Raw genomic sequence first — 12,874 nt, 5'->3', positions numbered from 1 at the left:
TTATTCTATCCCTATGGCTTTCTTTTTTGTGTGGTTTAAAATTGCCACATTTGGATGCTTCTGCATTCCCTCTACAATTTGGCTAACCAAACACCCAAGTCAGGCCCAATAATTTTATCTGATTGGTTATGTTTGCCTAGATATACTAGGCCCAAATCTTATATGCCTTTATATTTAAAGAATTAACCCAAATAGCTGCTTTATCATCTAATCTCTTAAATTAAAAATAGCCGATGGATGTATAATATATATATAATTCATGTATAATATGTATATAACTATATATAATCAATGTATAAAGGTTAAAAAATGAATAGTGAATCTGATTAGCTATTTGTATAACAATCCCTTTATATTCATTGAAATCGAATTCCGGAAAGTGCTAATTGTATAAATATTAGAACACTTAATGTTACAGAATCTAAGTTAAATGCTGAACTAAGACGAATTTAAATGGTGCAGCGTGAATAATGATGATTCATATTGTCGATCTTAACTAATTTGTGATAAAGCATATTTATCGTTGTGTCACAATTTGCAAGTTTGACCTCAATATTTGACATATGCATATTGATCCTTAGTATAATTACATATTCAAGAACTTCACGGGGCGTGGAAGCACATAAAATTGTCATTTAAAAGCCATTCAATATTTTTATCCTTTTGTTTGTTGTTTTTTTAAGGTGTTATCTCCTCATAGTAGCTAGATCTATATTTCATGACATATTCGGAATTTTGTTTTCTGTAAAGTTTTCTTGTAAGCTGCAAAGCAAAACACAGTTTACATGAGGGTCCTCTCTCACTTTAGCTTTATCTAGTCCCATCCTTCATGTATTTTAATTAGTAATTACTCCCTTCATTTTAAAAGGATTGACATTATTTTCTTGTCAGTCTGTTTCAAAAAGATTGGCACATTCCTATTTTATTAATTGAAAGCTTTTATAGATAAAAATTACTATGACCTATTTAAAATCATAAGTTTCAAAATTTTTATAATCACACAAATATTATGGCATATTTAAGATCACAAATTTTAAAAATCTTCCTCTCTTTATTAAACTTTTGTGTCAAGTCAAACTAAGACAAACAAATTGAAACAGAAGGAGTACTAATATAAAAGGCATGGTGCATGCAGAACTCCGCAGCACAAAGTGGATTTAACTTCTTTTTTTAAAAGAAAGAAAGAAAGCACCACATCAGTATTTTTTTTATTTTCACCTTGTTTACCCTTAAAAATGGATAATAATTAAATTTATACGCGGTTTTAAGGATATGTGAACTAATTCAATAAAAGTGATTAATGACGTTAGATAGGCAAATTAAAGATAGAATAAACGACCAAACCAGTAGCAATGTTGGATCTGGGAACGTTTATATGCTTAACAAGTAACATGCCCTCGATTCGGAGCCAAACACTTATGAAGGGCTATGAACAAAACTAAGAACTTAGAATAATCTTTAGAAGTAGAGTAAACAAAATGTATATTGCCGTAATATGCGTGTTATAGTGTCCCTAATGAATAATCAGCTTCCTCTTTATATAGTAGGGGAGTTTTACCCTAAGTACAATTCTAAAAAAGGTAAAAATCTTCCTTTTCTCTAATCACTGATCTACAGCTGATATGGGCCGGGATTCACGGTGTGATATCCGGTTGGACACAGCTATCACGACCCTTTGTTAATCATGCGCGATCGTTTGGTAATGCTCTCTGAGGTCTTGTAACTCAAACTGGACCCGGGGCGTGGTCTCGATAGCTCCGATGGCAGGTGTTTTGCTCGAGCCTTGATGCGAGAGGCTCCTGGCTTCGATTTTAATTCCTTACAATCATGTCCTTGCTTCATTTGCCTCACCGGGAAATCGGGGTTCTCATTAGCCTCGATTTTACCCGTATATAGATAGTCCCCTCATTTCTCAGATAGTAGGTTTGCCAAAATGATGAGAAATGACAGATGTTCTCCGGTTCCTTCCTCTATATATTATGACGAATGAGCCGAAACGTCACATCAGTCATATCGTTCTGACTTCGGACACGTATCAATTATCGGATGGTTGCCCCTGAATGCGAAGCGTCGCCTACTTTCCTATAAAAGCTTCCATCATTTGTTATTTTTCTACTTTTCGACCAAGCTTTTACCTTCGAGGTTCCCAGCTACCGGCGGATTTAAATAACCCCGCGAATTGACTTGGGTTACAGGTGTCTTTCAAACCTTCATCTTTTGATCTTCAAATCTTCATAATAGTTCTTAGATTCTTGCCCATATCTTCTTAAATTCTTCATATCCCGCTGTTCAGCCTTCAAACTTGTTCTTCCAAACCTCAATACTTCTTCTTCAAATCTTCAAATTTTACCAGCCAACAATGGCTAAAACTTCCAAGTCAGTTCCCCAACAGGATGCCTCTTCATCTTCCCAACCGGCCGCTGGTACTAAGGCGGTCAATCCTAAAATAGTTGTCCTCGAGGCGGCTGCTCCCGACGTGGGTGCCACCGAGTCGGCAACGGCTGAACCAGCTCCCGAGCCCCTTTTGAAAATGTTGTTTCCGGGTTGTTCTATTGCGGATGACTTCAAGGTTGAGAAACCCTCGTCCAAGCAGGACCGGGGTGAAGGAGCATCAAGGTACATATGCTCCCTGACCGAAGACGTCCTTCCCGTGATACGAGAGGACTATAATTGGGGAGGTAAGGACATGGTAGTCCACGGGCCCGAAGACGCTATTACTACCCACGTTGAGGGGTACTTAAATATTTACACTTACCCCTTCATGCTAGGCCCGGTGGACCCAGTTGTTTTAGATTTTTGTAAGAGATACGAGGTGTTCCTGGGGCAAATCCACTTGTCTCTATGGAGGATCGTGATCCTCTTTCGCTATTTCATGAATAAGACTGAGTCTCGTAGGTTCATCATCGATCATCTACTCCGTTTATACGGTCCCCGAATCTTTCGAGGGGGACTAATCAAGCTTACTCGTCGGGCCAGCAAGGCCCCCTTTTTGAGCGTTGATGAAGACCGAGACCAGGGCTGGCAGGGACACTTTGTTCGGGTAAAGATCGAAGACTTTATTCCTCCCGAGTTCATGCCATTCCTTGAGAAGTGGAATGCATCTCGCAAGTGCAGCCTCTCCTTAAGCGTTAATTTTTCTTCATTTTCTTTCCATTCATTCACTCTTGTAATTGTACAGCTATTGCTCGGGTTCCAAATGCGGTCCCCCAGCTTAAAGAGTGGATCTAAGGCATTTGCAAGCAGATATCATACTTCGAGCGCTTATGGCGCAAGTTGTCGAAGGCCCGCTGGGAGGACCGTTCTCATGGTAAGGTTCCCCTTCAAATAGTTGTTATCATGTCTTTAGTTCACAACATACAGACTTCTCTTCTCTCTTTCTCTTTTTCTTTTATATAGGTTTTCCTAAGACCATCGAGCTTAGGCATTTGGAAGGGGACGAGGACGTATCCGTTGATCCCTCCGTTACGGGACAGCCCGGGGCTGCCGCGGGGGAAAAGAAGAAAAGGAAAAGAAAACTTTCGGGCTCCCCGAGCCCTAAGGTGAAACTAAAGAAGAGGGTGGATCGCAAGCCCAAGAAGAGTACCAGCTCCTGGGTGCTAGACTCCGATTCGCTTCTCCGGCTCAGAGATGAGCCGGAAGAAGACGATATTTTCATTGCCCATGGATCGATCCCTCCTGGGGAGCAGGGGACAACCGAGGGGGAGACTCGTGAGGCTGACCTCCCTCGGACTCTAGAGGTCGATATAGAGATCGGGGGTGGGACCCCCCCTCGGGACGTAGACTCCGCTCCGAAGGAAGCGCCAGGTATAATAGAAATTATGGGGACGCCCTCCTATACCGAGTCCATGCTTGAGGAGGCCCAAGCAGGGAAGGAGAAATCCAATGAAGGGATCCATGGTGTGGACGATCCTCTTCATTCCTTTTTTGATGGTGTGGACTCGTCCACTTTGGAAGACTTTTCTGGGTTGGGTGACCTAGAAGTCCTTAGGAAGGATATATCATCGGAACCTAGTGGGCCGAGTTCGAGCCCAAAACTGGTTAATCAGTTCCCTGCTCCGAGTGTGGACCTCAATTGCAAGAGATCAGTTATCCTCACTGTTTCGGAGGATGCCCGAGTTTTATCCGCTCCTGTGGGAATAGCCAGTTACCTCCGATGCCTGGTGACCGAGGAGGACCAGGCAAAAATGAATGAGGTAGACATGGCGTGTCTTTTCCACGAGGCGCAGCAGGCGCTGAACCGGGTATGGCGTCATTCCGTCTTTTTGAGTTTCACTTAGGCTTGGATATTTCTCACGACTTTCTCTGTTTTGCAGGCCTCGGTACTTCATCATGAAAGCTTCCTCCGATACCGCGTCAAGGTCAACCAGCTCGAGCTTGAGCTCAAGGAGCAGGCCCAGAAAAGGGATACGTACAAGCTCTTCAGCGAGCAACAAGACAAGGTCATTAAGGACCTTCAGGCCGAGTTAGATAGGGCTCAGAAAGAAGCATCGATCATGAGGCGCGATTAAGGGTGGCAGGTGGGTCGGACCGGGCCCGGGACCACGAGCTAAACGGGCTGGGACCGTTAGGCCCGCTAGAGCTAGTATCGTGCTGGTATCGTGGGCCGGTTCTTAGCTAGGAACCATTAAGACCGGGCCCGTTTGGCCCGCCAAGAGATCGGGACTGAACCGGTCCCTTGGCGGGCCAAACGGGCCCAACGGAGAATATTCGTTTAGCTTTTGAAAAAAAGAGTTGTTGAGGGTTAAAAAATAGCATTTAAATAGCCATTTAACCCCCTCCCTCCCAACTTAGTTTTAAACCCAAAATTTTTATTATTATATTTTTTCCTATTTTCTATTATAAATACCCCCTCATTCTTTCATTTTCTTACAAAATCAATATCAATCTATCAAAATCTCTCTCTAATTTTCTTCTATACTTGGTACAATTGATTACTTTATCAAAAAAAATGGTGAAAAAATTGTGAGGTTGCTACTATAATTTACTTTATTCTAAAAAATAGTCAAAAAATATTGAGGTTGTTACAATTTGTGAAAAAATTATTAAGTTGGTGAATTGAAGTCTTCAAGTCTTCAACGATAATTAATTTTCAACAAGTTGTTCGTCAATTCGGTAAACTCGTTCCTACTCTCTATATATTATAGTTTTTTTTGTTTTATTTATTTGCTATTACTTGATTAATTAAGATGTCCTCCTTAAGAAATATTTTTGGTAAAAATAGGAATAAGGAAAAATTCAAGACTGGCGAATCTAGTGGTACTGATGTTCCTCCTTCCCTGCCCCGGCTCCCCGAACCAAACCCCATACCCGTCTTACACCTGCTATTCTTGATACTGATAATAGTTTATTATAATTTAGTGACACTGAATTTTGCCATAATAGTGCACACGGTGAATATTTAGACCATGAATTAATGAATGCTCTCTATTCTAATAATTTTGTCAATTCTTCCCGATCTTTTTTTGAGTAAAAAAGGGCCAAACAGGAGATGTTTCGTGCCGTTTGGTAGGTTCTCTAGAAAAAGTAGGAGCAGTAACGGGAGTATCAGATGGGTCATCATTTGGATTAGCAGGGTTATCACTAGTTGGGTTAACATCAAGAGCAGGAGTAGTGGGTGCATCATCGTCCGGTTGAATTTCATCAAGATCAATTTCCTCATCATCATTTTCATCAATAGTATTAAAATGGTAAATGTTATGTGCTTACCCTATAGTTTTCCTTCAGACCCTGCGTTTTTGCATTATATTAGAAATTTTTTTTAATCCTACTTATAAAGATTTTCCTCGCACAACCGTAAAAAGCGATATTAATAAATATAAGTATGAATATGAATAATATTTACGCTATTTATTTACTCATATAAATTATCGTGTTGCTATTACAATTGATATTGGTAGAAGTAACAATGACTGTCATTACCTTACTGTTACATGTCATTGGATTGATGAGGATTGGATAATGCAAAAGGGCATAATTGCTTATAGAATAATTGCTTCACATCACACATGGCAGTTTATTGCTAGCACACTTATGAATATTTGCAGATAGTTTTGCATTAGTGATAAAATAATGTCGGTTTCAATGGATAGTGCTACTAATAACACAAATGTTATAGACTTGCTTACCACTACGCTAAATCCTGCATTCAGTAATATTTTTCATGTTAGATTTATTTGTTATATTTATCATTTAATTATGGATGATGGTATGAGAATTTTAAATATTCAAATTAAAAAGGTTAAAATGGCTCTTAACTGGCTTTTTTATTCAAACCGTAGAAGTAGACTTAGAGAATATTTTAAAAGATGCGATGATTGTGGCCTAAGAGAAAGAAAGGTTCCTAAACCTTGTCCAACTATATGGAATTATGTGTATGAAAGTTTGGTTGTTGCATATGAATATAGAAACCTCATAAACTCAACGTTTAATGCACATGTACGTGATGATGACGAGTACCTTACGAATGGGGATTGGGCTAATATTAAAATGCTTGTTAATGTTTTAGAAAAATTTCATATTGCTACAAAAGACTTTTTTGGGCAATATTATCATACTATTTCTAATTATTTAGTTTATATTGCAGAACTTGTAAATTTGTTTGCTCATTTTTCATAGGGTGGGGAAATTGATCAACTTGCTATTAATTATATGATAAAAAAGTTTAAAAAAATATTTTTTCCCTATTCCCCCTATTTATGGTATTGCTGCTTTGTTAAATCCTTGTATGAAATTAGGAGGTCCTCAATTTTGATATGAAACTGTTTATAATAGTTTAGCACTTGAAGATGATGAGTTTCCTAAACTTCCGGAAGCAATAGCCTTAATTAGAACAAATGATAAAACTATTTATAATGCTTATCAAGTTGCATTAAATCATGCTAGATCAAATGTTCCAACTTCTTCTTCTTCTTCTTCTTCTTCTGATGATGATGATGATGATTCTCAATCTTCTAAAAGACCTACAGGAGTAAGAGGACTTAGTGTTTGGGCAGGGTTTAGGGGTTCTTTTGGTTCTAGTAGTAATGAATTTTCACAACTAAATGAGCTTGAAGTTTATTTGTCGCAACAACTTGAGGAATTGAATCCGGACGACACCTTTAATATTTTGCAATGGTGGAAGGACAAAGAAAAATACTTTCCGATTCTTTCAAGGATGGCCCGAGATATTTTAACTATTGAAGCTTCAGCTGTGGTATCAGAGAGCTCTTTCAGTCAAGCAAGACTTCAAATCGGTGATTAAAGAGCATCTATGAGGGAGATCTTGGAAAAATTAGTATTTTTCAGAGATTTGATCCGTTCAGAAAGAAGAAATTTTGGACTTGCTGAATCACAACCAGAGGTAGACGAAGCTTACGAAGAAATGCTAGCTGAACTTGCTGAGGATGCTGCTTCGCCCGACAATGGAAGCGGCGATGACCAAGCTACTTCTCCGCCACTACCAACGGAACTTCCTCTGAATCTTGAAGGATTTATGAAGTTTGTAAGAGATAGCATGTAACTTGTATGAACAAAAATTAGTATGTATTATGTAACTTGTATTTTGGCACATCTTGATTAGTTATTTTTTCTTCTCAATGGTGGTATTAGTACCTTGTTGTGCTCATTCCATAGAGGGGAGAAAGATTAAGAGAGATATTACCATATTTTTTATTGCTATAATAAAATTACAAGGCATTGCCTTAGATATTTTTTTAATATCTTTTTGTCTCTAATTTTTATTTAATTTTTTTTAAAAATTATTACTTTGCCGTTGGGCCCGTTTAGCCCGTTAAGACTGTGGGCCCGACCCGTTTAGCCCGTTAAGACTGCGGGCCCGACCCGTTTAGTCCGGGTCCATGAGTTCATGGGTTCGGTCCTGGGCCGGTTCCATCTAAAAGCATGTTTAGGTCGGGACCTTTTATCCCATTTATTTAAGGATCGGGATCGGCCCGGAACTACGACCCACGAGACCGGTCCGTTAGGCACATTTAGGGCCCGACCTGACCCACGTGCCACCCTTAGGTGGAAGTATGCCGACTTGGTTGAAAATGTAAAGATCTTAGAAGCTAGAAACGAGGAACTAGTCGTAGTGGTTAACGACAAAACCTCGCAGGTCCAGTAGAAGATTGACCAGATCGACCAACTCCGAAAGGAGATGGACGAGATCCAAGTCATGGCCGATGGGTGGAAGAGCAAGATGGATATGCTGGCCTCGGAGAAGGAAACAACCCAGGCAAAGTTATCTTCGATAAAGGTTCAGCTTCGGATGGCAAAGGAGAAAGCTGATAAACCGGCTCAGCTAAATGAAGACCTCCTAGCACAACTGAGCTCTGTCGCCGCAGAATGGGACGCCCTTGGTAAAGATCTCAAAGCAACGACGTCCAAGCTGGAGACAACCTCTGCCGATGTTGACGAGATGGTGGCCCAATACATGGCCGATGTCAAAGCAGCTGAGGCCCGCCTGAAGACCAATGCCGAATATGTAAGGCGGCTGTCTCGAAGGGAGACCCTTGAAGAGATCCATGCCCGAGGCTTCGACCTATCGACCGAGATCGAGGAGGCTCAAAACCTTGAGGCTGAGGCGAAGAAACTATGCGAGTGTGGAGGGTTCCAAAGGATCCGAAGGCCCCGATGGTTCTGGTAACGAATCAGTCCGGTGAAGATCAAGCGTGAATGCCTTAGTTTTTATGTCGTGTACATATGTTTTGTTCATTTTGAGGCCGTTTTTGTTGGGCCTTTGTAAAGATATTCCTAAATATATAAAATTTTCCCTTTTGGCAATTTCAACCTTTTTAGCATCTTTTCGCAATTTCTATTCTTGCAAATATTTCTGATGCCTTAGCATAAAATCGAATGTAGTAATAAGTCATTTGTATTTCGGAGGTCCAAACAGAACCTGACCTCAATGCAATTGTTTATTTGCTCGAAGATTTGAAAACTCGGAGTGATCGGAAGTTTTCCAAAAATGCTTAAGTGTTCTTTAGATGATGCTTTTGCCGAGGGTAACCTTTTGGCAGGTTTTGAATTTTTATTAAAGGCCTTATGTTTTGATTATGGGCTTCGGACGTCTCCGAGCTATTTTTAGGCTGTCGTAGCCTTTTAGGTTTAGGCAGTACCTAATAGGTTTTGTGCCTTTCGGTTTTGATAACCTGAGTTGTCCGAACGTATTTCGGACGACAATCCCCGAGTGGGGGTAGCCCTTGGCTCGGATAGGGATAGCCCTTAGGCTTGATAATTTAAAAGGCAAAAATACGTAATAGCAAGGTGGAAACTTTTTGTGTGTAAAGTACATGATTAAAAGTGTGTAAAAGCTTGTATTATGGCTAAGGTGGCCTACGCGGGCACGATTCACTAGACCGTTTGGCGCTTACAATAAATCCTAACCACCGAGCCTAGGATGTTTGAGCACAAAGTTTCTTTTCCTTCTTTCATTGCTAAGAAACTTAACCCGAGGGTGATGCCCCCTAGTATTCTAGGTTGACCTTGAGAGGGCTCAGATATTGTTGATGCGACCATTGATTCCGATTTATAGCCAGTCTTCGAATATAAGTTAGCACGATTTACTATTGCCTGGTTAAAAACCTTGTCGGAAAACCCATTTGGGACAAAACCAGTCCAAGGGAAAAAGTGTGCAACATGTGCTTTAAGACCTAATAGTCATAATCTCCTTTGGTTATTTCCTGCAAGTGTTAGTCCAATTCGTAATGTTATAAAAAGGTAAATGAGACTGTACCTTAGCAGTAGTACCGCTTTAAGTGTGTCACGTTTCAGTTGTTCAGTAACTGTGCACCATTTCTCGCTTCTAATTTGTACGAGCCTTTACCGGTAATCCTGATGACTCGATACGGTCCTTCCCAATTCGGCCTAAGCTTTCCCTCGTTCGGGTTTTGGGTGTGCAGTGTTAGGATTCTTAATACCATGTCCCCGATATTAAAGTATCGGAGGTTGGCTCTTCGGTTGTAATAACTTTCTATCCGCTATTTCTGGGCATCCAATCGGACTAGGGCGGCCCCGCTCCTTCTATCCAATAGTTTCAGGCTCGTGCTCATGGCCTCACCGTTTGATTCTTCGGTCCCATATCAGAACCCGAGGCCCGGCTCTCCCACTTTGACCAGTATTAGTGCTTCGGCATTGTAGACCAATGAAAATGGAGTGGCCCCGATACTAGATTTTGAGGTTGTACGGTATGCCCACAAGACTTCAGGCAGAATTTTCTTCAATTTCCCTTTGGCATCAGTCAATCTTTTTTTTAGGTTTTGAAGTATAGTCTTGTTTGTTGATTTCGCATGTCCGTTCTTGCTAGGGTGATAGGGTGTTGACAAGATTTTTTTGATCTTTTGATCTTCGAAAAAATTGTTCACCTTACTGCCGATGAACTGCTTCCAGTTATCACATACTATCTTGACCGGTATCCCAAACCGGCATATTATATGGTCCCAAATGAAGTCAACGACTTCTTTTTCCCGGACCTTCTCGAATGCTTGAGCTTCGACCCACTTAGAAAAATAATCAGTCATAAAAAGTATGAATTGAGCTTTACTAGGTGCCCACGGAAGGGGACCGACAATCTCCATTCCCCACCTCATGAATGGCCAAGGTGACAAGACCGAATGTAGTAGCCCTCCGGGTTGATGGATCATCCGTGCGTGTCTCTGACAACCGTCACATCTTTGTACAAAGTCCTTTGCATCTTTCTCCATGTCGATACAGTAATAGCCAGCCCTGATTATCTTACGAACCAAAGATTCCTCCCCCGAATGGTCTCCACAGGCGCCTTCGTGAACTTCTCTCAATACATATTCGATATCTCCCAGTCCCAAGTATATGGCGAGCGGGCAGTCGAATGTTCTTCTGAACAGAGTCCCTTCATATAGGCTGAACTTGACCGCCTTCGTGCGTAGAGCTCTCGATTCTTTAGGATCCGAGGGCAACTTCCAGTCTTCAAATAGTCTATGTATTTATTTCTCTAATCCCAAGTTAAACTTGTTGAGTTTATTTCTGTATGGCCTTCCTCTACTATCGATTTCATGAGTTGTACGACCATTCCTGAGCTGAATTCATCATCATCTACCGATGACCCCAAGTTAGCCAGAGCATCGGCCTCGCTATTTTGATCTCGGGGTACATGTTGTAGGGTCTACTCCTTGAATTGATGCAGCGTTACCTGTAAATTGTCTAAATACCTTCGCATTCGTTCCTCATTTACTTCGAATATCCCATTGACTTGATTTACCACAAGGAGAGAGTCGCACTTGGCTTCGACCACCTCGGCCCCAAGGTCTTTACCCAATTCGAGACCTGCAATCATGGCCTCATACTCATCCTCCCTGTTAGTCAATTTCACAGTTCTAATGGACTACCTAACTACGTTACCCGTAGGTAGCTTCAACACGATGCCAAGTCCAAACCCTTTTACATTCGAGGCAATGTCCGTAAAGAGGGTCCAGACCCCCGAGGAAGTCCCCGAGGTTAACAAAAATTAATTTTTGACTTCGGATATTAAGGCCGGCGTGAAGTTGGCCACAAAGTCTGCCAAAATTTATGATTTGATAGCAGTTTGGGGTCGATATTCGATATCGTACCCGCTAATTTCTCCGACCCATTTGGCCAACCGGCCCGAGAGCTCGAGATTATGCATAATGTTCCTTAGTGGGTAAGAAGTTACGATACATATGAGGTGGCATTGAAAATACGACTTTAACTTTCTGGAGGCTCTTAGCAAAGCGAGCGCCAATTTTTCTAGGTGAGGATACCTTGCTTCGGCCTCGCCTAGAGTTCTCCTAACATAATAGATAGGAAATTGCGTACCTTCCTCTTCCTGGACTAAGACTTTAGTTACCTCTACCTCGGATACCGCTAAGTACAGGTACAACTGGTCATCCGCCTTCAAAGTATGGAGCAAGGGTGGACTCGAAAGGTACCGTTTGAGTTCTTCCAAAGCTATTTGGCATTTCGGGGTCCAAGAAAAGTTATTCTTCTTCAATAATGAGAAGAACCGGTGGCTCTTATCAGAAGACCTCGATATGAACCGGCCCAGGGCGGCTATACGCCCGGTTAGCCTTTGAACAGCCTTAATAGTGTCCACCACAGTGATGTCTTCTATAGCTTTGATTTTATCGAGATTGATCTCAATCCCTCGGTTGGACACCATAAATCCAAGAAACTTTTCGGATCCGACCCCGAATGCGCATTTCTCCGGGTTCAACTTCATATTGTAGTTCTTAAGTATGTCAAAGATTTCCTGCAAATTTTTCAAATGGTCCTATGCTTGCAGGGACTTAACTAACATGTCGTCAATATAAATTTCCATTGATTTTCCTATTTGTTCTTCGAACCTCCAGTTTACTAGGCGTTGATAAGTGGCACCGACATTTTTAGTCCAAACGGCATTACGTTATAACAATAGGTGTCAAATTTAGTGATAAAGGAAGTTTTTTCTTGATCGCCCGGGTCCATCCGGATTTGGTTGTACCCAGAATAGGCATCGATAAAGCTGAGTATCTCGTGCCCGGCCGTCGCATCGATCAGGTGATCGATGTTAGGCAAAGGAAAAGAGTCCTTGGAACATGCCTTGTTCAAGTCTTTGTAATCTACGCACATTCTTAATTTATTTCCCTTTTTAGGCACTACTACTACGTTATCCAACCAATCCAAGTACTTAACTTCCCGAATGGAACCTATTTTAAGGAGTTTGGATACCTCGTCTTTGATGAAATCATGCTTGACTTCGAACTGAGGCCTCATCTTCTGTTTAACCCGGTGGAACTTTGGCTCCAAACTTAGCTTATGAGTGGTTATTTCTGGCGGGATCCCTGTCATATCAAGATGGAACCAAGCAAAACAATCTATGTTAGCTATAAGGAATTTAATGAGTTTTTTCCTAAGCTCGAGTGTT

General features: G+C 41.1%; 1 protein-coding gene across 1 annotated transcript; it reads left to right on the top strand.

Annotated features, from left to right (window-relative positions):
- The first annotated feature begins 8,134 nt into the window (after positions 1–8,134).
- On the top strand, positions 8,135–8,623 carry LOC138897110 (uncharacterized). Its single transcript, XM_070183067.1, has one exon. The coding sequence runs from the start codon at positions 8,135–8,137 to the stop codon at positions 8,621–8,623; it is 489 nt and encodes a 162-aa protein (XP_070039168.1).
- Positions 8,624–12,874: the final 4,251 nt, after the last annotated feature.

The sequence above is a fragment of the Nicotiana tomentosiformis genome, chromosome 8, assembly GCF_000390325.3.
Source record: "Nicotiana tomentosiformis chromosome 8, ASM39032v3, whole genome shotgun sequence".
Lineage (NCBI taxonomy): Eukaryota > Viridiplantae > Streptophyta > Magnoliopsida > Solanales > Solanaceae > Nicotiana > Nicotiana tomentosiformis.
The sequence above is the reverse complement of the archived record's forward strand: the minus strand, read 5'-3'. Positions and strand labels throughout refer to the sequence as shown.